At 44.9% G+C, this 27,792-nt stretch overlaps 2 protein-coding genes and 1 long non-coding RNA gene across 4 annotated transcripts in view; 2 read left to right on the forward strand and 1 right to left on the reverse strand.

Moving 5' to 3' along the window:
• Nucleotides 1–4,147, forward strand: part of LOC123994213 (RING finger protein 44-like) — a 37,360-nt gene extending 33,213 nt beyond the window's left edge. For both annotated transcript variants that reach the window (XM_046296749.1, XM_046296750.1), the window contains exon 11: nt 3,381–4,147. In XM_046296749.1, coding sequence (XP_046152705.1) covers nt 3,381–3,443 — 63 coding nt within the window. In that variant the 3' untranslated portion in view covers nt 3,444–4,147. The remainder of the gene's footprint in view (nt 1–3,380) is intronic.
• A 502-nt stretch (nt 4,148–4,649) lies between these two features.
• On the forward strand, nt 4,650–7,767 carry LOC123993765. The gene is made up of 2 exons (XR_006831504.1): nt 4,650–5,508; nt 5,661–7,767. It is a non-coding gene; the product is annotated as an uncharacterized LOC123993765 (long non-coding RNA).
• A 9,639-nt stretch (nt 7,768–17,406) lies between these two features.
• On the reverse strand, nt 17,407–27,225 carry LOC123993766 (FAS-associated factor 2). Its single transcript, XM_046296244.1, has 11 exons — nt 27,133–27,225; nt 25,945–26,013; nt 25,464–25,598; nt 25,140–25,216; nt 24,916–25,054; nt 23,141–23,226; nt 22,671–22,762; nt 22,057–22,234; nt 20,061–20,232; nt 19,779–19,922; nt 17,407–18,197 (listed from the first exon to the last, which is right to left on the reverse strand). Exons 1-11 carry the CDS (start codon nt 27,193–27,195, stop codon nt 18,015–18,017), a joined length of 1,338 nt encoding a protein of 445 aa, XP_046152200.1. The 5' UTR covers nt 27,196–27,225; the 3' UTR covers nt 17,407–18,014.
• Between the last annotated feature and the right edge of the window lie 567 nt (nt 27,226–27,792).

Here is a 27,792-nt window from a genome sequence, read left to right on the forward strand (position 1 = left end):
CCAGGGTGGCACCCTATTCCCTGTATAGTACACTACTTTTAACCAGGGTGACACCCTATTCCCTATATAGTACACTACTTTAACCAGGGTGGCACCCTATTCCCTGTATAGTACACTACTTTTAACCAGGGTGACACCCTATTCCCTATATAGTACACTACTTTAACCAGGGTGGCACCCTATTCCCTGTATAGTACACTACTTTTAACCAGGGTGGCACCCTATTCCCTATATAGTGCACTACTTTTAACCAGGGTGGTACCCTATTCCCTATATAGTACACTACGTTTGACCAGGGTGGCACCCTATTCCCTGTATAGTACACTACTTTTAACCAGGGTGGCACCCTATTCCCTATATAGTACACTATGTTTGACCAGGGTGGCACCCTATTCCCTATATAGTACACTACTTTTAACCAGGGTGGCACCCTATTCCCTGTATAGTACACTACTTTTAACCAGGGTGGCACCCTATTCCCTATATAGTACACTATGTTTGACCAGGGTGGCACCCTATTCCCTATATAGTACACTACGTTTGACCAGGGTGGCACCCTATTCCCTGTATAGTACACTACTTTTAACCAGGGTGGCACCCTATTCCCTATATAGTACACTACTTTTAACCAGGGTGGCACCCTATTCCCTATATAGTACACTACTTTTAACCAGGGTGGCATCCTATTCCCTGTATAGTACACTACTTTTAACCAGGGTGGCACCCTATTCCCTATATAGTACACTACTTTTAACCAGGGTGGCACCCTATTCCCTATATAGTACACTACTTTTAACCAGGGTGGCACCCTATTCCCTGTATAGTACACTACTTTTAACCAGGGTGACACCCTATTCCCTATATAGTACACTACTTTAACCAGGGTGGCACCCTATTCCCTGTATAGTACACTACTTTTAACCAGGGTGGCACCCTATTCCCTATATAGTGCACTACTTTTAACCAGGGTGGTACCCTATTCCCTATATAGTACACTACGTTTGACCAGGGTGGCACCCTATTCCCTGTATAGTACACTACTTTTAACCAGGGTGGCACCCTATTCCCTATATAGTACACTATGTTTGACCAGGGTGGCACCCTATTCCCTATATAGTACACTACTTTTAACCAGGGTGGCACCCTATTCCCTGTATAGTACACTACTTTTAACCAGGGTGGCACCCTATTCCCTATATAGTACACTATGTTTGACCAGGGTGGCACCCTATTCCCTATATAGTACACTACGTTTGACCAGGGTGGCACCCTATTCCCTGTATAGTACACTACTTTTAACCAGGGTGGCACCCTATTCCCTATATAGTACACTACTTTTAACCAGGGTGGCACCCTATTCCCTATATAGTACACTACTTTTAACCAGGGTGGCATCCTATTCCCTGTATAGTACACTACTTTTAACCAGGGTGGCACCCTATTCCCTATATAGTACACTACTTTTAACCAGGGTGGCACCCTATTCCCTATATAGTACACTACTTTTAACCAGGGTGGCACCCTATTCCCTGTATAGTACACTACTTTTAACCAGGGTGGCACCCTATTCCCTATATAGTACACTACTTTTAACCAGGGTGGCACCCTATTCCCTATATAGTACACTACTTTTAACCAGGGTGGCACCCTATTCCCTGTATAGTACACTACTTTTAACCAGGGTGGCACCCTATTCCCTATATAGTACACTACTTTTAACCAGGGTGGCACCCTATTCCCTATATAGTACACTACTTTTAACCAGGGTGGCACCCTATTCCCTATATAGTACACTACTTTTAACCAGGGTGGCACCCTATTCCCTATATAGTACACTACTTTTAACCAGGGTGGCACCCTATTCCCTATATAGTACACTACTTTTGACCAGGGTGGCACCCTATTCCCTATATAGTACACTACTTTTAACCAGGGTGGCACCCTATTCCCTGTATAGTACACTACTTTTAACCAGGGTGGCACCCTATTCCCTATATAGTACACTACGTTTGACCAGGGTGGCACCCTATTCCCTATATAGTACACTACTTTTGACCAGGGTGGCACCCTATTCCCTATATAGTACACTACTTTTAACCAGGGTGGCACCCTATTCCCTATATAGTACACTATGTTTGACCAGGGTGGCACCCTATTCCCTATATAGTACACTACGTTTGACCAGGGTGGCACCCTATTCCCTGTATAGTACACTACTTTTAACCAGGGTGGCACCCTATTCCCTATATAGTACACTACTTTTAACCAGGGTGGCACCCTATTCCCTATATAGTACACTACTTTTAACCAGGGTGGCACCCTATTCCCTGTATAGTACACTACTTTTAACCAGGGTGGCACCCTATTCCCTATATAGTACACTACTTTTAACCAGGGTGGCACCCTATTCCCTATATAGTACACTACTTTTAACCAGGGTGGCACCCTATTCCCTGTATAGTACACTACTTTTAACCAGGGTGGCACCCTATTCCCTATATAGTACACTACTTTTAACCAGGGTGGCACCCTATTCCCTATATAGTACACTACTTTTAACCAGGGTGGCACCCTATTCCCTGTATAGTACACTACTTTTAACCAGGGTGGCACCCTATTCCCTATATAGTACACTACTTTTAACCAGGGTGGCACCCTATTCCCTATATAGTACACTACTTTTAACCAGGGTGGCACCCTATTCCCTATATAGTACACTACTTTTAACCAGGGTGGCACCCTATTCCCTATATAGTGCACTACTTTTAACCAGGGTGGCACCCTATTCCCTATATAGTACACTACTTCTGACCAGGGTGGCACCCTATTCCCTATATAGTACACTACTTTTAACCAGGGTGGCACCCTATTCCCTGTATAGTACACTACTTTTAACCAGGGTGGCACCCTATTCCCTATATAGTACACTACGTTTGACCAGGGTGGCACCCTATTCCCTATATAGTACACTACTTTTGACCAGGGTGGCACCCTATTCCCTATATAGTGCACTACTTTTAACCAGGGTGGCACCCTATTCCCTATATAGTGCACTACTTTTAACCAGGGTGGCACCCTATTCCCTATATAGTACACTACTTTTGACCAGGGTGGCACCCTATTCCCTATATAGTACACTACTTTTAACCAGGGTGGCACCCTATTCCCTGTATAGTACACTACTTTTGACCAGGGTGGCACCCTATTCACTATATAGTACACTACGTTTGACCAGGGTGGCACCCTATTCCCTATATAGTACACTACTTTTGACCAGGGTGGCACCCTATTCCCTATATAGTACACTACTTTTGACCAGAGCTCAAGTGCGATGGACAGGTTAACACCTCTTTTTTTGTTTTTTTTTGTCTTCCTTCTAGACCAATCGCACTTGTCCAATCTGCCGGGCGAGCGCGTCAGAGGTGCACCGCGAGGTGGAGTGACTGATACCCAGGCTTTTGGATCTTTGATTGGAAAGCAGCACAAAACTAAACCCACAGAGTCTGTCTGTCTTAGCGCCTGCCTCAGCCTGCCTGGGGACGTCTGCCACCTACCCTGCCTGCGTTCCCCACCCCCCACAACTACTCCTGTCCCACCTCAACAACAATAAGCAATCTAAGATTGCATGTTTGAGGCCCTTCCCTCAGTCGTACCTCTGTTGTGCTTCTACTGCTGCATCTGATGAAAAAGCTACTGCCTGCTACCAACCCATAGCCACAGAGTTGTCCTGTCAGTCAGTCTGTCTGGGACAGCTATTGATCCACCACCTCGATCTGCTCCTCTGCCTGGGACAGCCATTGATCCACCACCTCGATCTGCTCCTCTGCCTGGGACAGCTATTGATCCACCACCTCGATCTGCTCCTCTGCCTGGGACAGCTATTGATCCACCACCTCGATCTGCTCCTCTGCCTGGGACAGCTATTGATCCACCACCTCGATCTGCTCCTCTGCCTGGGACAGCTATTGATCCACCACCTCGATCTGCTCCTCTGCCTGGGCCAGTGTTGCAGATTCCAAAGATGTGACCTACCATATGTTGTTATCGTCGTAGGGCTTTTACGTTTACAAGTTGTTGTTGTTTTGTTGTGGTTTTGGTTAGTTTTTTGTGACAGAGGGGTGTTGGAGTTTCCTGCATTGGAGATGGTGATGGGAGGGGGAGGGGTGTTAAGGATCTGGTGGAGATGGTGATGGGGGGGGGGGGGGTTTAAGGATCTGGTGGAGATGGTGATGGGGGGGGTTTAAGGATCTGGTGGAGATGGTGATGGGGGGGTTTAAGGATCTGGTGGAGATGGTGATGGGGGGGTTTAAGGATCTGGTGGAGATGGTGATGGGGGGGGTTAAGGACCTGGTGGAGATGGTGATGGGGGGGGGGGGGGGTTAAGGACCTGGTGGAGATGGTGATGGGGGGGGGGTTTAAGGACCTGGTGGAGATGGTGATGGGGGTGGTTAAGGACCTGGTGGAGATGGTGATGGGGGGGGGGGGGTTAAGGACCTGGTGAAGATGGTGATGGGGGGGGGTTAAGGACCTGGTGGAGATGGTGATGGGGGGGGGGTTAAGGACCTGGTGGAGATGGTGACCTGGTGGAGGGGGGGGTTTAAGGACCTGGTGGAGATGGTGATGGGGGGGGGTTTAAGGACCTGGTGGAGATGGTGATGGGGGGGGTTTAAGGACCTGGTGGAGCCGGAGTGAGGCGTCACACGTTGTTCAATCAGCAGGCCATGACTGACTGACCGTCATAGTACTGTAGGAGAGGAGACTATTCTACTGGCTGACTGACCGCCATAGTACTGTAGGAGAGGAGACCATTCCACTGGCTGACTGACCGCCATAGTACTGTAGGAGAGGAGACCATTCCACTGGCTGACTGACCGCCATAGTACTGTAGGAGAGGAGACCATTCCACTGGCTGACTGACTGCCATAGTACTGTAGGAGAGGAGACCATTCTACTGGCTGACTGACCGTCATAGTACTGTAGGAGTGGAGACCATTCCACTGGCTGACTGACCGTCATAGTACTGTAGGAGACGAGACCATTCCACTGACTGACTGACCGTCATAGTACTGTAGGAGTGGAGACCATTCCACTGGCTGACTGACCGTCATAGTACTGTAGGAGACTAGACCATTCCACTGGCTAACTGACCGTCATAGTACTGTAGGAGATGAGACCATTCCACTGGCTGACTGACCGCCATAGTACTGTAGGAGAGGAGACCATTCCACTGGCTGACTGACCATCATAGTACTGTAGGAAAGGAGACCATTCCACTGACTGACTGACCGCCATAGTACTGTAGGAGACTAGACCATTCCACTGACTGACTGACCGCCATAGTACTGTAGGAGACTAGACCATTCCACTGGCTGACTGACCGCCATAGTACTGTAGGAGACGAGACCATTCCACTGGCTGACTGACCGTCATAGTACTGTAGGAGAGGAGACCATTCCACTGGCTTGGAGGAGGAGCCTGGCTGACTGACCGTCATAGATGCATGTTTGTGTAGGTGACTGATGGGTTAAAGTGACCTGTTAATAATATATGTTTTGCAATAATGTATTGATGATTTCAATAGTGTGTTCCCTATTTGTTTGTGTTCTTTTTCAATCTGCTAATGCTATTGTGAATGTGTGACTTGCTGTGGTTAAATTTAGCCTCATCTGGCACCGAGAATGATGATCCACCAATGACTTCTGACTTGTTGAGGATACATCTGCTCCTCCACGCCCTGTTGGTGTGTGTCGTCGTCGTCCCCCCCCCCCACTGTGATACACAACTGACTGGACGGAGGGATGGTGGAGGAAGAGAAGATACACAACTGACAGGGCGGAGAGATGGTGGAGGAAGAGAAGATACACAACTGACTGGGCGGAGAGATGGTGGAGGAAGAGAAGATACACAACTGACTGGGCGGAGAGATGGTGGAGGAAGAGAAGATACACAACTGACTGGGCGGAGAGATGGTGGAGGAAGAGAAGATACACAACTGACTGGGCGGAGAGATGGTGGAGGAAGAGAAGATACACAACTGACTGGGCGGAGAGATGGTGGAGGAAGAGAAGATACACAACTGACTGGGCGGAGAGATGGTGGAGGAAGAGAAGATACACAACTGACTGGGCGGAGAGATGGTGGAGGAAGAGAAGATACACAACTGACTGGACGGAGAGATAGTGGAGGAAGAGAAGATACACAACTGACTGGGCGGAGAGATGGTGGAGGAAGAGGAGAGATTACGCTGTGGAGTTGACTTTGTTGTTCTGGTGAAGGGAGGGTCCTCATATTGGCCCCCAGAGAGAGAGAGAGGACAAAGCACTGCCTCTCTGTGAAATCATCTGCCCTTTCTGCACAATGACCACATCCATCCTCCTTGCCAACCATGGCCCTCTGGGAAAACCTGTGTGTGTGTGTGTGTGCGTGTGCGTGTGTGTGCGTGTGTGTGTGTGTGCGTGTGTGAGAGAGAGAGAGAGTCTGCTAGATTCTGGGCAGCACTGAAGGATTTGCATAGACTGTTGATTTTAAACTAGCAATATTTTAACCAAGTATCGCCACAACATTTAAAATGAAGAAGAAAAATACCAAGCAAACATAAACGAGGAATGCTGGTGGGGGGGGGGGGGTCTGCTGCACCTCTGCATCGGTGAAGGATACAGGAGAGGGCCTTCACTACCCCAGCATCGCCCCGCTGGCTGACTGCTGCTGTTGAGCTTAATGCATAAAACAGTGTGTGTTAATGAGTAGTGAGTTTAACGTGGACATTTTTCTTCCTGTGTTTGGAAGAACCAGGCTTTTATCTCTTTGTTTGTGAGCCAAATATTACATATATATATATATACATATATATATATATACTCTTTCAAGATTTCAGATATGCCTTCTCAAGACCTTGACAAGCACAAACCTATTATTACTTACTAATATTTCAAAAGAAAAAAATCCCGTTGTCATTTCCACTTTGTTTTTAAGAGTATAGTTTTTAAATGGTGTTATTTATTGGTTTTAACTATCTTAGAGACAACGTGTTAAAGGTCAGAGCACTAACGTGGAAGTGTGTGGTTAAATGGTATGTGTTCTAATCTAAAGGCAACTTAACTTGGGTCAGGTCTTGTTAGGCCGTGCTAACTAAATGGTGTTGTAAAAGATGAAGTGTTGTATGCTGCATAGCTTCAGTGTGAAAGCTTCTCGGTAATCGTCTTGTTTTGAAGACAAAAGAATGTTTTAACTCCCTGTTGTAAAACATCTCTTGTGACCTGACGAGACAGACGCTCTGGCTTTGTCCCGGCTGAGCTGACTGTACTATTTACAGTGACGATCAGGACAGGAAGAGGTTGAAGACAAAGATGGAGGGAGGGAGGGGTGGTGTTTGGTAGAGTGAGATACTGTTGGACATCTATAGGTTTGTGTCCCAAATGGTACCCTATGTAGTGCACTACTTTTGACCAGGGCCCATAGGGACTAATGCACTATATATAGTAATAAGGTTCCACTTGGGACTGTCCTCATCTTTGTTCAGATTTCCAAAAAGAAAGGTTGTTGGGGTAAAAAAAATAATAATATATATATATATAAACATAAAATGTTACTCTGGGTGTGTTTTGTAAGTGTTGTGTGAGTAGGGGGACTCCTTTCTATTCCCAACTACACCAATAAGCACTGATGGGCAGATGTAACTTTTTCTATAGCGAACGTGAGTCTCTTTGTGACGTGTGTTACCACCTTTAAAGAATAAGAAAACAAAAGCCATCTTGATGAGTTTAAAGTTTTTAAAAAAACACAGCTTTGAGAGTTAATCTTGTGTACATATCTGTCCACTGGCATATAACACAATCCCTCAGGGCTTCTCAGTATATGAGAATAAAGGAAAACGGTCTGTTTTGATGGGACAGATACCATGAAAGGATCGGTGGTGGATTTGAATTGTTCTTGGTTGTTTTCCTCAGCCCACGCATATTTTTAATGTCATCTATTCAAATACTAGTAATAATAATTGTTGAATTATATATGATTTTTTTTTTGCCAGAGTAGTGGATATTGCATCATATTATCATACATTTAGTTTGTGTTCTTGAACAACCACACGATGTACAGACATGTATACTTCCATAACGGTTGTGATCCAGTTTTAAAACGCGCCATTGATGCACACTATCCTACCTAAAACAAATATTTTAAAAAACACTTCCAAAACAACTCTAAAGGTGTTTGCATGATTTAAAACAAATGTAAAAAAATAAAACCAAGTGTGTATTTTCAGTGAAAGATATCTAGCCATGGTGGACGGTGGACTATTTAACGGTGCACAATATGCATGTCCTACCAAGTCCCAACTGGTTTTTAGCGAGCTCTAGTCGGCTTCGGGTTGGTTCTTCAGATGGCGTTCCGTCACTGCTCAGCTGATAACTGCCATGCGTTGTACTGCACACGTTTGTAACTGAATCACTACAAGATTTTATTTGCGCTTTTATTCAAATTAAAGTTGTCTGGACTTGGAACTGGGGAGAAATCCTGGATTTTTAAAGTTGTTTAGTTATAATATGTATGCTATGTTATTATTGCGTTAGATAATAAACATGTCTAGAACCTAGGTAACTGAAAGCCATAGTGAAAAACCATTCTGATCTGATTTAGGTATGATGCTGTTTTACATAATGGTCAGTTACATTAAAAATATATATAAAAAAATAACATGTTAGTCAAACTAATAACCACCTACTTTATTCTCAATGTAGATTTGACATCTATATTTTTTAATTATTTTTTATTCACTTATTGAAACATTAGCGCCATGGTTTGGGGGTAAACGTCTATTTGGCAGTCTTTAATGACCATATTGTAAAAGGCTGAGGTAATTTTAAAATCAAAACACAACAAAAATGAAAATAGAATCTTGTAGTCTTTCTGCGACCCAATTAATGAATGATCTCACAGCTTGTGTGGTGCAAAGGAAAACAAATAGAAGAAAATGGTGTACCAGCTAAAATGAATTTTTATTTAGGATATGATTTCTGTGGTTGCGTCGTCGGTTTCCACTGTTTTCCAATGATCTGTTGCTGGTGGCGAGAATAGTGTTCTGTTTACTGCTTCTAGGGGGGCTCCCATCCAACCGGCCAGGGGCATGTTCGGTGTTAGAAACAACAGATGTTTGCTTTGGTACTTGCACATTTACAGTTACCTCAATTTTGCCACGTTTGGATTTAAAAAAAATAATACTTCAAAAATAATAGCTAATATATTATATATATATATATGTGTATATTAGGAAAATGGTTCTATGTTTTCATTTCATTGAAAGCATATTGTTTGTAGCATTTAACTAGTTTGTGTATACACACCTGTATACTGATTGACATTTTCCAGATTTGTACTTTTTTAAACTGAAAGTTGCTAGTTCTGCTTTACCCGAGTCGTGCAATCATTTGTTTTTTTATTTTTATCGTGGCTGATTTGAGAGTGTTGTTCACTAATAAACGTATGATGTATACCAATATTACAACCGTCCCTTTGCCTGTTTTCACTGTAATCACCATTCGAGTTCACACAACGTTGTCGTGAATGCTAGTATGGCACCCTATTCCCTATATAGTGCACTACTTTAGACCAGAGCCCTATGGAACCCTGTTCCCTATATAGTGCACTACTTTAGACCAGACCCCTATGGAACCCTGTTCCCTATATAGTGCACTACTTTAGACCAGAGCCCTATGGAACCCTGTTCCCTATATAGTGCACTACTTTAGACCAGACCCCTATGGAACCCTGTTCCCTATATAGTGCACTACTTTAGACCAGACCCCTATGGAACCCTGTTCCCTATATAGTGCACTACTTTAGACCAGAGCCCTATGGAACCCTGTTCCCTATATAGTGCACTACTTTAGACCAGAGCCCTATGGAACCCTGTTCCCTATATAGTGCACTACTTTAGACCAGAGCCCTATGGAACCCTGTTCCCTATATAGTGCACTACTTTAGACCAGAGCCCTATGGAACCCTGTTCCCTATATAGTGCACTACTTTAGACCAGAGCCCTATGGAACCCTGTTCCATATATAGTGCACTACTTTAGACCAGAGCCCTATGGAACCCTGTTCCCTATATAGTGCACTACTTTAGACCAGAGCCCTATGGAACCCTGTTCCCTATATAGTGCACTACTTTAGACCAGACCCCTATAGAACCCTGTTCCCTATATAGTGAACTACTTTAGACCAGAGCCCTATGGAACCCTGTTCCCTATATAGTGCACTACTTTAGACCAGAGCCCTATGGAACCCTGTTCCCTATATAGTGCACTACTTTAGACCAGAGCCCTATGGAACCCTGTTCCCTATATAGTGCACTACTTTAGACCAGAGCCCTATGGAACCCTGTTCCCTATATAGTGCACTACTTTAGACCAGAGCCCTATGGAACCCTGTTCCCTATATAGTGCACTACTTTAGACCAGAGCCCTATGGAACCCTGTTCCCTATATAGTGCACTACTTTAGACCAGAGCCCTATGGAACCCTGTTCCCTATATAGTGCACTACTTTAGACCAGAGCCCTATGGAACCCTGTTCCCTATATAGTGCACTACTTTAGACCAGAGCCCTATGGAACCCTGTTCCCTATATAGTGCACTACTTTAGACCAGACCCCTATAGAACCCTGTTCCCTATATAGTGAACTACTTTAGACCAGAGCCCTATGGAACCCTGTTCCCTATATAGTGCACTACTTTAGACCAGAGCCCTATGGAACCCTGTTCCCTATATAGTGCACTACTTTAGACCAGAGCCCTATGGAACCCTGTTCCCTATATAGTGCACTACTTTAGACCAGAGCCCTATGGAACCCTGTTCCCTATATAGTGCACTACTTTAGACCACAGCCCTATGGAGCCCTGTGCCCTATATAGTGCACTACTTTAGACCAGAGCCCTATGGAACCCTGTTCCCTATATAGTGCACTACTTTAGACCAGAGCCCTATGGAACCCTGTTCCCTATATAGTGCACTACTTTAGACCAGACCCCTATAGAACCCTGTTCCCTATATAGTGAACTACTTTAGACCAGAGCCCTATGGAACCCTGTTCCCTATATAGTGCACTACTTTAGACCAGAGCCCTATGGAACCCTGTTCCCTATATAGTGCACTACTTTAGACCAGAGCCCTATGGAACCCTGTTCCCTATATAGTGCACTACTTTAGACCAGAGCCCTATGGAACCCTGTTCCCTATATAGTGCACTACTTTAGACCACAGCCCTATGGAGCCCTGTGCCCTATATAGTGCACTACTTTAGACCAGAGCCCTATGGAACCCTGTTCCCTATATAGTGCACTACTTTAGACCAGAGCCCTATGGAACCCTGTTCCCTATATAGTGCACTACTTTAGACCAGAGCCCTATGGAACCCTGTTCCCTATATAGTGCACTACTTTAGACCAGAGCCCTATGGAACCCTGTTCCCTATATAGTGCACTACTTTAGACCAGAGCCCTATGGAACCCTGTTCCCTATATAGTGCACTACTTTTGACCAGAGCCCTATAGAACCCTGTTCCCTATATAGTGAACTACTTTTGACCAGAGCCCAATAGAACCCTGCTCCCTATATAGTACACTACTTTTGACCAGAGCCCTGTTCCCTATATAGTGCACTACTTTTGACCAGAGCCCTATAGAACCCTGTTCCCTATATAGTGAACTACTTTTGACCAGAGCCCTATAGAACCCTGCTCCCTATATAGTGCACTACTTTTGACCGGAGCCCTATAGAACCCTGTTCCCTATATAGTGCACTACTATAGACCAAAGCCCTATAAAACCTTGTTCCCTATACAGTGCACTACTTTTGACCAGAGCCCTATAGAACCCTGCTCCCTATATAGTGCACTACTTTTGACCGGAGCCCTATAGAACCCTGTTCCCTATACAGTGCACTACTTTTGACCAGAGCCCTATAGAACCCTGCTCCCTATATAGTGCACTACTTTTAACCGGAGCCCTATAGAACCCTGTTCCCTATATAGTGAACTACTTTTGACCAGAGCCCTATAGAACCCTGCTCCCTATATAGTGCACTACTTTTGACCAGAGCCCTGTTCCCTATATAGTGCACTACTTTTGACCAGAGCCCTATAGAACCCTGTTCCCTATATAGTGCACTACTTTTGACCAGAGCCCTATAGAACCCTGCTCCCTATATAGTGCACTACTTTTGACCGGAGCCCTATAGAACCCTGTTCCCTATATAGTGAACTACTTTTGACCGGAGCCCTATAGAACCCTGTTCCCTATACAGTGCACTACTTTTGACCAGAGCCCTATAGAACCCTGCTCCCTATATAGTGCACTACTTTTGACCGGAGCCCTATAGAACCTTGTTCCCTATATAGTGAACTACTTTTGACCGGAGCCCTATAGAACCCTGTTCCCTATATAGTGAACTACTTTTGACCGGAGCCCTATAGAACCCTGTTCCCTATACAGTGCACTACTTTTGACCAGAGCCCTATAGAACCCTGCTCCCTATATAGTGCACTACTATAGACCAAAGCCCTATAAAACCCTGTTCCCTATACAGTGCACTACTTTTGACCAGAGCCCTATAGAACCCTGCTCCCTATATAGTGCACTACTTTTGACCGGAGCCCTATAGAACCCTGTTCCCTATATAGTGAACTACTATAGACCAGAGCCCAATAGAACCCTGCTCCCTATATAGTACACTACTTTTGACCAGAGCCCTGTTCCCTATATAGTGCACTACTTTTGACCAGAGCCCTATAGAACCCTGTTCCCTATATAGTGAACTACTTTTGACCAGAGCCCTATAGAACCCTGTTCCCTATATAGTGAACTACTTTTGACCAGAGCCCTATAGAACCCTGCTCCCTATATAGTGAACTACTTTTGACCGGAGCCCTATAGAACCCTGTTCCCTATACAGTGCACTACTTTTGACCAGAGCCCTATAGAACCCTGCTCCCTATATAGTGCACTACTTTTAACCGGAGCCCTATAGAACCCTGTTCCCTATATAGTGAACTACTTTTGACCAGAGCCCTATAGAACCCTGCTCCCTATATAGTGCACTACTTTTGACCAGAGCCCTATAGAACCCTGTTCCCTATATAGTGAACTACTTTTGACCAGAGCCCTATAGAACCCTGCTCCCTATATAGTGCACTACTTTTGACCGGAGCCCTATAGAACCCTGTTCCCTATATAGTGCACTACTATAGACCAAAGCCCTATAAAACCCTGTTCCCTATACAGTGCACTACTTTTGACCAGAGCCCTATAGAACCCTGCTCCCTATATAGTGCACTACTTTTGACCGGAGCCCTATAGAACCCTGTTCCCTATATAGTGCACTACTATAGACCAGAGCCCTATAAAACCCTGTTCCCTATACAGTGCACTACTTTTGACCGGAGCCCTATAGAACCCTGTTCCCTATATAGTGCACTACTTTTGACCAGAGCCCTATAGAACCCTGTTCCCTATATAGTGCACTACTTTAGACCGGAGCCCTATAGAACCCTGTTCCCTATACAGTGCACTACTTTTGACCGGAGCCCTATAGAACCCTGCTCCCTATATAGTGCACTACTTTTGACCAGAGCCCTATAGAACCCTGTTCCCTATATAGTGCACTACTTTTGACCAGAGCCCTATAGAACCCTGCTCCCTATATAGTGCACTACTTTTGACCGGAGCCCTATAGAACCCTGTTCCCTATATAGTGCACTACTATAGACCAGAGCACTATAAAACCCTGTTCCCTATACAGTGCACTACTTTTGACCAGAGCCCTATAGAACCCTGCTCCCTATATAGTGCACTACTTTTGACCGGAACCCTGTAGAACCCTGTTCCCTATATAGTGCACTACTATAGACCAGAGCACTATAAAACCCTGTTCCCTATATAGTGCACTACTTTAGACCGGAGCCCGAGGCTCTCATACTGTGTTGAGAAGAGGAATGTGATCTTGTGAGATCAGGATGAACATAGTTTGTGTTTTGTCATCCTTTCTTGACAGCAAACTAGTATTCTATGAAACATTTACTAATAGGTTAGCATAATATGTTTGTTTCCTACAGACACTACATGAGCAAGAGTATGTGGACACTTGCTTGTTGAACATCTCATTTCAAAATCATGGGCATTAATATGGATTTGCCCCCCCCTCCCTCCCCTTTGCTGCTATAACAGCCTCCACTCTTCTGGGAAGGCTTTCCACTAGATGTAGGAACATTGCTGCTATAACAGCCTCCACTCTTCTGGGAAGGCTTTCCACTAGATGTTGGAACATTGCTGCTATAACAGCCTCTACTCTTCTGGGAAGGCTTTCCACTAGATGTTGGAACATTGCTGCCATAACAGCCTCCACTCTTCTGGGAAGGCTTTCCACTAGATGTAGGAACATTGCTGCTATAACAGCCTCTACTCTTCTGGGAAGGCTTTCCACTAGATGTAGGAACATTGCTGCTATAACAGCCTCTACTCTTCTGGGAAGGCTTTCCACTAGATGTTGGAACATTGCTGCTATAACAGCCTCTACTCTTCTGGGAAGGCTTTCCACTAGATGTAGGAACATTGCTGCTATAACAGCCTCTACTCTTCTGGGAAGGCTTTCCACTAGATGTTGGAACATTGCTGCTATAACAGCCTCTACTCTTCTGGGAAGGCTTTCCACTAGATGTTGGAACATTGCTGCTATAACAGCCTCCACTCTTCTGGGAAGGCTTTCCACTAGATGTTGGAACATTGCTGCTATAACAGCCTCTACTCTTCTGGGAAGGCTTTCCACTAGATGTTGGAACATTGCTGCTATAACAGCCTCCACTCTTCTGGGAAGGCTTTCCACTAGATGTTGGAACATTGCTGCTATAACAGCCTCCACTCTTCTGGGAAGGCTTTCCACTAGATGTTGGAACATTGCTGCTATAACAGCCTCTACTCTTCTGGGAAGGCTTTCCACTAGATGTTGGAACATTGCTGCTATAACAGCCTCCACTCTTCTGGGAAGGCTTTCCACTAGATGTTGGAACATTGCTGCAGGGACTTGCTTCCATTCAGCCATACGAGCATTAGTGAGGTCGGTCACTGGTGTTGGGCGATTAGGCCTGGCTCGTAGTCTGTATTCCCAAAGGTGTTAGATGGGGTTGAGGTCAGGGCTCTGTGCAGGCCAGTCAAGGTCTTTAAAAAATAAATGGCACCTTTTATTTAACCAGGTAGGCCAGTTGAGAACAAGTTCTCATTTACAACTGCGACCTGGCCAAGATAAAGCAAAGCAGTGCGGCACAAACAACACAGAGTTACACATGGAGTAAACAAACGTACAGTCAATAACACATTAGAAAAGGTAAATAGACAAATCTATGTACAGTGTGTGCAAATGTAGAAGAGTAGGGAGGTAGGCAATAAATAGGCCCTAGAGGTGAACATAATTACAATGTAGCATTAATACTGGAGTGATAATGTGCAGATGATGATGTGCAAGTAGAGATACTGGGGTGCAAAAGAGCAAGAGGGTAAGTAATAATAAGGGTGGTGAGGTAGTTGGGTGTGGCTATTTACAGATTGGCTGTGTACAGGTACAGGTGCAGTGATCGGTAAGCTACTCTGACAGCTGATGCTTAAAGTTAGAGAGGGAGATATAAGACTCCAGCTTCAGTGATTTTTGCAGTTCGTTCCAGTCATTGGCAGCAGAGAACTGGAAGGAAAGGCGGCCAAAGGAAGTGTTAGCTTTGGGGATGACCAGTGAAATATACCTGCTGGAGCGCGTGCTACGGGTGGGTGTTGCTAGGGTGACCAGTGAGCTGAGATAAGGCGGGGCTTTACTTAGCAAAGACTTATAGATGACCTGGAGCCAGTGGGTTTGGCGACGAGTATGAAGCGAGGGCCAGCCAACGAGAGTACAGGTCGCAGAGGTGAGTAGTGTATGGAGCTTTGGTGACAAAACGGATGGCACTGTGATAGACTGCATCCAATTTGCTGAGTAGAGTGTTGGAGGCTATTTTGTAAATTACATCGCCGAAGTCTAGGATCGGTCGGATAGTCAGTTTTACGAGGGTAAGTTTGGCAGAATGAGTGAAGGAGGCTTAGTTGAGAAATAGGAAGCCAATTCTAGATTTCATTTTGGATTGGAGATGCTTAATGTGAGTCTGGAAGGAGTTTACAGTCTAACCAGAAACCTAGGTATTTATAGTTATCCACATATTTTAGGTCAGAACCGTCCAGAGTAATGATGCTGGACGGGCGGGTGGGTGCGGGCAGCGATCAGTTGAAGAGCATTTCATTTTACTAGCATTTAAGAGCAGTTGGAGGCCACGGAAGGAGTGTTGTATGGCGTTGAAGCTCAATTGGAGGTTTGTTAGCAGTGTCCAAAGAAGGGCCAGAAGTATACAAAGTTATTCCACACTGATCTCGACAAACTATTTCTGTACTGACCTCGCTTTGTGCACAGGGGCATTGTCATGCTGAAACAGGAAAGGGCCTTCCCCAAACTGTTGCCACAAAGTTGGAAGCACAGAATCTTCTAGAATGTCATTGTGTTCTGTAGCATTAAGATGCACCTTCACTGGAACTAAGGGGCCCGAACCATGAATAACAGCCCCAGACCATTATTCCTCCTCCACCAAACATTACAGTTGGCACTATGCATTGGGGAAGGTAACATTCTCCTGGCATCCGCCAAACCCAGATTTGTCCGTCGGACTGCCAGATGGTGAAGTGTGATTCATCACACCAGAGAACACGTTTCCACTGCTCCAGAGTCCAATGGCGGTGAGCTTCACACCACTCCAGCCAACGCTTGGCATTGTGATCTTGAGCTTGCGTGCGGCTGCTCTGCCACGGAAACCCATTTCATGAACTTCCCCACTAACAATTAGTGTACTGACGTTGCTTCCAGATGCCGTTTGGAACTGAGTAGTGTGTTGCAACCGAGGACATACAATGTTTACGCACTACAGCACTTGGCCCTCCCCCTCTGTGAGCTTGTGTTGTCTACCACTTCACAGCTAAGCCATTGTTTCCACTTCACAATAACAGCTCTAGCAGGGCAGGAATTTGACAAACTGACTCGTCGTAAAGATGGCATATGACGGTGCCACGTTGAAAGTCACTCTTCAGTAAAGGCCATTCCCCTGCCAATGTTTGTCTATGGAGATTGCATGGCTGTGTGCTTGATTTGAAACACCGATCAGCAAATCCAATTTGAAGGGGTGTACACATACTTTTGTATTTATAGCGTACCTACAAAAAAAAATATTAAAACTGACATGACTTCAAGATTAGCAGAGTTTCTGTGGGCTGGTAGGAAGGCTGAGATGTATTAGACTAAGGATATGGGAGATGGGAACAGAGCACTGACAGCCACTTTAAAATCAAAACCACCACAACATTTTAAAAATGTTTAATTTATAGTTGTTGGAAAATGACATCTTAAACATGACCAGCCCATTCCGATGTTACAGGAGAAATAGGCATCTATGAGTCACCACAGGCAGACTGTTATACTAGAGATAGGTAAAAGCCACGTGTGAAAGCTGTGGCCCTCTTCTTGTTGAACTGGGTTGTCGTTCTAAACTGCAGGCGGTACGGAAACTCAACCCCCTCGCTTGTTTGGTCGTCTCAAGACAATTACATTATAGAGTCAACTTTGATTGAATATTTAAAAAAAAAAAAATGTTTTTTTCAGCCTTGTTCTTTAAATATGTAATGTATGTACAGGAAGGGTAGTTCACATTGCTCTCCTTTTAAACATAACCAAATTTAACTGGAGGAGAGAGGAGGAGGTATCATGGTGGACAAGACGGCCGGGGATAGAGCAGGGCTAAATTATTTTGTGTTAAAGTTTTTTTTGTTTTTGTTATTTCAGACAGTGATCCCTTGTTGTGCACAACGGCCATTTAAACAAAAACAAAACAAAAAAACGTGTGAAGAAACAAGGAAATAGACAAGTTATTTTCCTCATGTTGGAGGTTGAGGAGAAGGTTAGGTAGGTGTCAATCTTCTGTGAGGTCCTGAACAAAGAGGACCTCGGAACGGCTGAGGCCGGCCTCTTTGAGGCTGGGGGGGTTGGGCTGCTCTTCCGTGGGAAGGCAGGGCAGGACCCGGCGGGGGAAGTTGGTAACTATCTGGAATTTCTCCGGGGTCTCCTTCAACGAGAACAGGAAGTCGTATATTACCTGGAGAAACAGAGGGAGAGATGGGTGCTCTTTTTTTGTTGTCAAGACCATTACGTTCTTAGTGGTTAGAGCATTGGACTAGTAACCAGCAGGTAGCCTAGTGGTTAGAGCGTTGGACTAGTAACCAGCAGGTAGCCTAGTGGTTAGAGCATTGGACTAGTAACCAGCAGGTAACCTAGTGGTTAGAGCATTGGACTAGTAACCAGCAGGTAGCCTAGTGGTTAGAGCGTTGGACTAGTAACCAGCAGGTAGCCTAGTGGTTAGAGCGTTGGACTAGTAACCAGCAGGTAGCCTAGTGGTTAGAGCATTGGACTAGTAACCAGCAGGTAGCCTAGTGGTTAGAGCATTGGACTAGTAACCAGCAGGTAGCCTAGTGGTTAGAGCATTGGACCAGTAACCAGCAGGTAGCCTAGTGGTTAGAGCGTTGGACCAGTAACCAGCAGGTAGCCTAGTGGTTAGCGTGGTTAACCAGCAGGTAGCCTAGTGGTTAGAGCGTTGGACCAGTAACCAGCAGGTAGCCTAGTGGTTAGAGCATTGGTAACCAGCAGGTAGAGTTATTGGACTAGTAACCAGCAGGTAGCCTAGTCGTTAGAGTGTTGGACTAGTAACCAGCAGGTAGCCTAGTGGTTAGTGTTGGACTAGTAACCAGCAGGTAGCCTAGTGGTTAGAGCATTGGACTAGTAACCAGCAGGTAGCCTAGTGGTTAGAGCGTTGGACTAGTAACCAGCAGGTAGCCTAGTGGTTAGAGCATTGGACTAGTAACCAGCAGGTAGCCTAGTGGTTAGAGCATTGGACTAGTAACCAGCAGGTAGCCTAGTGGTTAGAGCATTGGACTAGTAACCAGCAGGTAGCCTAGTGGTTAGAGCGTTGGACTAGTAACCAGCAGGTAGCCTAGTGGTTAGAGCATTGGACTAGTAACCAGCAGGTAGCCTAGTGGTTAGAGCGTTGGACTAGTAACCAGCAGGTAGCCTAGTGGTTAGAGCGTTGGACTAGTAACCAGCAGGTAGCCTAGTGGTTAGAGCATTGGACTAGTAACCAGCAGGTAGCCTAGTGGTTAGAGCGTTGGGACTTGTATCCAGCAGGTAGCCTAGTGGTTAGAGTGTTGGACCAGTAACCGAAAGGTTGCAAGTTCAAACCCCCCGAGCTCACAAGGTACAAATCTGTCGTTCTGCCCCTGAACAGGCAGTTAACCCACTGTTCCTAGGCCGTCATTGAACATAAGAATTTGTTCTTAACTGACTTGCCTTGAAACCCCACCTCTTTAAGGAATACCTAGGATAGGATAAGTAATCCTTCTCACCCCCCCCCCTTTAAGATTTAGATGCACTATTGTAAAGTGACTGTTCCACTGGATGTCATAAGGTGAATGCACCAATTTGTAAGTCGCTCTGGATAAGAGCGTCTGCTAAATGACTTAAATGTAAATGTAAAGGTAAAATAAAAAATATATATATCAGGGCAGTTAAATCAAACTGTAAAAGTTTGATTGTGTAGAATTGGGAGTCGAGCCTCCACTGGTAAACACCAGGCCGGTTAAAATGCAAATGCTGTAAGTTGACGAGAGCAGAGCCGTGCTCGTACCGTCAGAGACTGCTGAAAGAGGAACCGCCTCTCCACTCTGGTGTCGTTAGGCATTTTGAAAACTATCTTGACGCTGTCGGGGTCGTCTGCTGGGGGTTCGGGGGGAAGACATTCTGACTTAAGCTCCTTCTCTTCCTCCAACGTCTAAAAACAAAGAATGTGTTAGCCACAGTCAAACTGGCAACAACTAATTATTAAATAACATAGAACCAAGATAAGGAACGGTTTTAATGTAGGCAGAGCGAGAGAGGACAGAGAGTATAAAAGACTCCTCGTTCTCACCCTCCTCCTCATCTCCTCGGCCAGGACGGTCTGCCGGACCTTCTCCTCCTCCGCCTGGACCTTCTCCTGCTCCTCCCTCTTCCTCCGGTCCTTCTCCTGGTCGGCTCTCAGCGACTCCAGATAGGCCTCGTCCTGCTGCGCCCGCAACACCTGCGTCTGGTTCCTCTCCTCCCTGGAACACACATACACGCTCAATTAACCTCCATCTCCAGGACCAGAGACAGACCTCATCACATCTCCAGGACCAGAAACAGACCTCACCACATCTCCAGGACCAGAGACAGACCTCACCACATCTCCAGGACCAGAAACAGACCTCACCTCACCACATCTCCAGGACCAGAAACAGACCTCACCTCACCACATCTCCAGGACCAGAGACAGACCTCACCTCACCACATCTCCAGGACCAGAGACAGACCTCACCTCACCACATCTCCAGGACCAGAGACAGACCTCACCACACCACATCTCCAGGACCAGAGACAGACGTATGGGAGATCTCCAGGACCAGAGACAGACGTATGGGAGACATCACTACACCACATCTCCAGGACCAGAGACAGACGTATGGGAGACATCACTACACCACATCTCCAGGACCAGAGACAGACGTATGGGAGATCTCCAGGACCAGAGACAGACGTATGGGAGACATCACTACACCACATCTCCAGGACCAGAGACAGACGTATGGGAGACATCACTACACCACATCTCCAGGACCAGAGACAGACGTATGGGAGATCTCCAGGACCAGAGACAGACGTATGGGAGACATCACTACACCACATCTCCAGGACCAGAGACAGACGTATGGGAGACATCACTACACCACATCTCCAGGACCCGTATGGGAGACATCACTACACCACATCTCCAGGACCAGAGACAGACGTATGGGAGATCTCCAGGACCAGAGACAGACGTATGGGAGACATCACTACACCACATCTCCAGGACCAGAGACAGACGTATGGGAGACATCACTACACCACATCTCCAGGACCAGAGACAGACGTATGGGAGACATCACTACACCACATCTCCAGGACCAGAGACAGACGTATGGGAGATCTCCAGGACCAGAGACAGACGTATGGGAGACATCACTACACCACATCTCCAGGACCAGAGACAGACGTATGGGAGATCTCCAGGACCAGAGACAGACGTATGGGAGATCTCCAGGACCAGAGACAGACGTATGGGAGATCTCCAGGACCAGAGACAGACGTATGGGAGATCTCCAGGACCAGAGACAGACGTATGGGAGATCTCCAGGACCAGAGACAGACGTATGGGAGATCTCCAGGACCAGAGACAGACGTATGGGAGATCTCCAGGACCAGAGACAGACGTATGGGAGATCTCCAGGACCAGAGACAGACGTATGGGAGATCTCCAGGACCAGAGACAATCTCCACATTTGTGTTTTTCATAATAGTAAAATAATCATATGTGGGTTTCAAATACATTAAAACAATTTCCCATACTTTTGTTTGAGTTTGTCTGGCGCGCCAGATGTGTTGGGCTTGTACAGGCACAGAGACCACTGGAACACATTTTAAGGTATTGAAAACCCAGATCGGCAGTCAGGTAGGATCAGACCCTCGCCGTTCAGACATCAGGTAGGAACAGTCCCTCACCGTTCAGACCTCAGGTAGGATCAGTCCCTCACCGTTCAGACATCAGGTAGGATCAGTCCCTCACCGTTCAGACACCAGGTAGGATCAGTCCCTCACCGTTCAGACCCTCACGGTTCAGACTCTCACCGTTCAGACATCAGGTAGGATCAGTCCCTCACCGTTCAGACATCAGGTAGGATCAGTCCCTCACCGTTCAGACATCAGGTAGGATCAGTCCCTCACCGTTCAGACATCAGGTAGGATCAGTCCCTCACCGTTCAGACACTCACCGGTCAGATCAGTCCCTCACCGTTCAGACCCTCACCGTTCAGACCCTCACCGTTCAGACATCAGGATCAGTGCCTTACCGTTCCAAGCGTTCAGACATCAGGTAGGTCTGGTTGGCCTCCATGATGAAGGTGAGCTGGTTGAGGAGGTCCTCTGATTGGATGAGCCCCTCCAGACGTCCTACCACCGTCATCTTACGGTCCTTCAACATGATCATGGCCAGGAACGGGTAAGTGTTCTCACGCAGCGCCTGGGACACTGAGGTACAGACACACAGGGGGACAAAAAAAACCCACACCAAACACAGATTAAAACAACACTGAAATAAAGTGATTGATTAAGAGATTCCACCTCATATCTTAAGAGGACACTGATGAAAATCATCCATCATCCCTAAGAGATTCCACCTCATATCTTAAGAGGACACTGATGAAAATCATCCATCATCCCTAAGAGATTCCACCTCATATCTTAAGAGGACACTGATGAAAATCATCCACAGTTCCAGCACAAATGATTTACTTTTTTAAATCTTTAACCCCATTTAACCCTATCAAACTGACTGAGAACACGTCCTCATTTACAGCAACAACAACGAGTGAAGGAAGAGGCCAGTTCCTCTTTGTAGAACGTATCTCCAGCTCTAGGAGATCTAGGTAGTGAAGACGCAATGCAAGAGTAGACGGTTGTGTACCTCTGTATCCCTCAGGCCTGCTGGTGGAACAGGCCCAGAACAGCATCCTGGTGTTGAGGAAGGTCAGGACCTCTTCTGTACATAACGTGGATCTGGAGGAAGATGGAAACAGAAGCATCATTAATATAAACCGTGAGGAGGGATGTACCGAGTACACTTTTAAGGAAAACATCTAATAAATGAAGAGTGGAGGGCATGTGAATAATAACAAGCATGACACAAATAAAGAAACACAGATGGTAATGCCTTCGTCCAATCAACTGAATCCATATTCAAACCAATCATCAACAGACCCTGAATTATAACTAGATAACCAACTAATGATTCTTGCCTCCCTGGAAAAAGGACAATTTTGTACCCAACGGTGCCTGGCCTTCCAGAGTTTGGGTATTGCATTGTAGTATCATTGTGCGTTTTGTTGCCCGTGTATGTTGACCTCGTGTAAAGGGATCACTTGTTATTGGACCTACCGACAGAACTGGTCTGTGTCCTGGTGGTCCTCTCCGTGGAGGTAAACTAACAAGTAGCGAAGCTCACGTTTGGCATCGTTCAATGCCTACAGGGGGAAAACAAAAACACACACCTCACTGAATAACACCACCAGCTATCGACCAAGTTACACATCGATTCAATCCACGTAGAACCTATATGGATTCTGGAACATTCTTAAAACATTTAGTCGGTTGTACGTAGAACCTATATGGATTCTGGAACATCCTTAAAACATTTAGTCGGTTGTACGTAGAACCTATATGGATTCTGGAACATCCTTAAAACATTTAGTCGGTTGTACGTAGAACCTATATGGATTCTGGAACATCCTTAAAACATTTAGTCGGTTGTACGTAGAACCTATATGGATTCTGGAACATCCTTAAAACATTTAGTCGGTTGTACGTAGAACCTATATGGATTCTGGAACATCCTTAAAACATTTAGTCGGTTGTACGTAGAACCTATATGGATTCTGGAACATCCTTAAAACATTTAGTCGGTTGTACGTAGAACCTATATGGATTCTGGAACATCCTTAAAACATTTAGTCGGTTGTACGTAGAACCTATATGGATTCTGGAACATCCTTAAAACATTTAGTCGGTTGTACGTAGAACCTATATGGATTCTAAAACATCCTTAAAACATTTGGAACATCTTAAAACATTTTGTACGTAGAACCTATATGGATTCTGGAACATCCTTAAAACATTTAGTCGGTTGTACGTAGAACCTATATGGATTCTGGAACATCCTTAAAACATTTAGTCGGTTGTACGTAGAACCTATATGGATTCTGGAACATCCTTAAAACATTTAGTCGGTTGTACGTAGAACCTATATGGATTCTGGAACATCCTTAAAACATTTAGTCGGTTGTACGTAGAACCTATATGGATTCTGGAACATCCTTAAAACATTTAGTCGGTTGTACGTAGAACCTATATGGATTCTGGAACATCCTTAAAACATTTAGTCGGTTGTACGTAGAACCTATATGGATTCTGGAACATCCTTAAAACATTTAGTCGGTTGTACGTAGAACCTATATGGATTCTGGAACATCCTTAAAACATTTAGTCGGTTGTACGTAGAACCTATATGGATTCTGGAACATCCTTAAAACATTTAGTCGGTTGTACGTAGAACCTATATGGATTCTGGAACATCCTTAAAACATTTAGTCGGTTGTACGTAGAACCTATATGGATTCTGGAACATCCTTAAAACATTTAGTCGGTTGTACGTAGAACCTATATGGATTCTGGAACATCCTTAAAACATTTAGTCGGTTGTACGTAGAACCTATATGGATTCTGGAACATCCTTAAAACATTTAGTCGGTTGTACGTAGAACCTATATGGATTCTGGAACATCCTTAAAACATTTAGTCGGTTGTACGTAGAACCTATATGGATTCTGGAACATCCTTAAAACATTTAGTCGGTTGTACGTAGAACCTATATGGATTCTGGAACATCCTTAAAACATTTAGTCGGTTGTACGTAGAACCTATATGGATTCTGGAACATCCTTAAAACATTTAGTCGGTTGTACGTAGAACCTATATGGATTCTGGAACATTCTTAAAACCATTTAGTCGGTTGTTCAATAAAATAAAACGTAAGGTGTGTCAACTTTTTTTGGGGGGGGGGGGGGGGATGTTCTTCTGCGTTCTAGCATACTTGTCGTGGATGGTCAAGGTACTAGTATCCCAAATTGAGAATGAAACTTGGGAACCTAACACACCTGGCTATATGTTCCCTGGTAAAACACGGGATGTGATCGACCGTACTTCTCTTCAAAACTATGGATGAAGGACACCACGTCACCCACAGGGTCTGTGACGCGTCCACGTGGGTCTGGTCTGACCCACCGCAGGGCAAACCTGGTTAGGAAAGAGGAGCCAATCAGTCACCTTTATACAGAAAGGTTAGAGGAACTGATGACCAAATACAGTTTCTTTGTATTACCTGAATATGTCCAGAAGTGTGTAGTATGTCAATCTGAAAGGTAGCATTATCATGTAGTAACTCCATCCTATTAATCCCTGGACGAAAAGTAAGAAAAAAGACCAGATGAGACATGGTCAGAAAAGTGGGAAGATTCAATGAGAAACTACAGCTGTCAGCTGGATGATGTTAGTAAGCAGAAGGTTGCGCCACTGTCTGTGCGAATGTCATATTGCAGATTCTACCTTAAAAGTTGAGATGCTAGAACAGTTTACCGGTGACATATAAGAGCAAAAAGAGAAGAACATCATAGGAGACGGAGAGACAGAATGTGCGTGGACGTACTCTGGGTTGTGGCCTGGAGACGATATAGCTATACACTCTGTGGTCTGCTGTGTTGACCTGTAAGGGTCTGGAGGGCGGAGGGTTAAACACACTGGGAACTCCTTCCTGCTCGTTCAGTCTGTCCTGCACTGCAGCCTGGGAACACACACACACACACACACACACACACACACACACACACACACACACACACACACACACACACACACACACACGACATTATCCATTTGTTCTCACCCTGCACACCACAAGAAGACTAAACCGTGTGGCAGAGCTCATGCAGAATATTGAAGGCAACATTTCTCATGAGAGATATATATATATATATATATATTACTGCACGTAGCTAATTTATAACAGTGCAACCTCTGATGAACTATTGGATTCACTGGGTGCATCATAACCTGTGTATAATGTAGTCGTCAAGGCCCACATCAAAAACAGCCATTCATGTATTTTGGGGGGGGGCGACAGTTCTTACCTCGATGTTCCAATTGTGTTGTTCTAATGTACGACGACATTGGTCCATAGACTCCAAACCTGTCAAGTCCTGGAAAATCAAATGCAAATGCAAAAAAATAAAATAAAAAAATCTGAATTCTCAGATCTAACACTGGTTGGTGTACACAAGATTGGACAAATCTGTTAAATTATGTTCAACCGAATTTATTTCCAAATATGTTTACTTTCCTTACAGGCCATTTCCACATCTTGGGTATGGATGAGACACCTGAAACCCCACCTCTTTAAGGAATACCTAGGATAGGATAAGTATTCCCTCTCAACCCCCCCCCCCTTTAAGATTTAGATGCACTATTGTAAAGTGACTGTCCCACTGGATGTCATAAGGTGAATGCACCAATTTGTAAGTCGCTCTGGATAAGAGCGTCTGCTAAATGACTTAAATGTAATGTTAATGTAGGGGGGGCCTTACTAGGAATGAACCAGTCATTGCTTGTCATGTGTCATTAACAGTTGTGTGTCTTGATGTTCAACTCTCAAACCATCTTCTAGCTAAAAATGCGAAGTAACGTTAGCTTGGCTGACCAAGTAAACTGCTAGTTAGTCAGCCAACTGTCGTTAGCTTAGCTAGTTAGTTAGTCAGCCAACTGTCGTTAGCTTAGCTAGTTAGCTAGTTAGTTAGTCAGCCAACTGTCGTTAGCTTAGCTAGCTAGTTAGTTAGTCAGCTTAGCTAGTTAGTTACTGTCGTTAGCTTAGCTAGCTAGTTAGTCAGCTTAGCTAGTTAGTTAGTCAGCTTAGCTAGTTAGTCAGCCAACTGTCGTTAGCTTAGTTAGTTAGTTGGCGTAAGTAAACCAAGTGCTGCAGATAACCAAGTTAAACATGTCCTTTCTAATTCACATTACACTGGTTTAAGTTTGTTGATTCGTTTCTTTGTGAGTATTGTCGGGAACGAACTAGCAACTCAAGACAATATTTAGGATAGAACATAATTGTTGTGTTGCTTAGATTAGATATGACGTTAACGGTAGCAAGTTAGCTAACGTTAGCGGTGGCGCTATGGGGTATCAACATTATATTGGCAAAAAAAAGCGTTTCTTACACCCACTGGCGTGCTTTATTTTAAACAATGTCCTTCATATATCTAAACATACAGTAATATGGAGTTATATAAAAAATAAATACTTCAACCTGAAGAAAGGCTGACTACCTGAAATTGAAGGAGTTTTTCGGTCTGCGCCTGAGATAATTCCTGCTCCTCTGGCGCCGCCATCTTACCTCGTCCAACAGTGACGTGCAATTCGCGAACGATTCATTGTTCGACTCTTTTTTTTTTTACTGACTCGAGAGTCATGATTCATTGATTCATTATTCGACTCTTTTTTTTTTACTGACTCGAGAGTCATGATTCATTGATTCATTATTCGACTCTTTTTTTTACTGACTCGAGAGTCATGATTCATTAGTCGACTCTTTTTTTTTTTTACTGACTCAAGAGTCATGATTCATTTTTCTGAATGACTCATTCGTTTGAGTTGTTCGTTTGACCTGCCTAGTGCTGGTAGTAATGATTCCAACAGCACGATTGATACACGCTGCTCTGTCTCAGTGGCTCCCAGAGGACTGTTCCGAGCACCAAACTGTCTGTCATATGCGCAGAAAATAGATAATAAGCATAGTACATAGAGAAGAAAAATACATGTTTAGAACTGATAATTGATCATGGTGCAAAAATGTTTGCAATTTTTTGAATGTTACGGAAACAGCGTTGTAGAACCAAAACATACGGAGCCTTTGCTCATCAAACTCGAGAACTAAAAGCCAATTTATGTTTGATTCCGAAGATGTGGTCAGAAGCTTCATATGGAGG

The sequence above is a fragment of the Oncorhynchus gorbuscha genome, linkage group LG13, assembly GCF_021184085.1.
Source record: "Oncorhynchus gorbuscha isolate QuinsamMale2020 ecotype Even-year linkage group LG13, OgorEven_v1.0, whole genome shotgun sequence".
Lineage (NCBI taxonomy): Eukaryota > Metazoa > Chordata > Actinopteri > Salmoniformes > Salmonidae > Oncorhynchus > Oncorhynchus gorbuscha.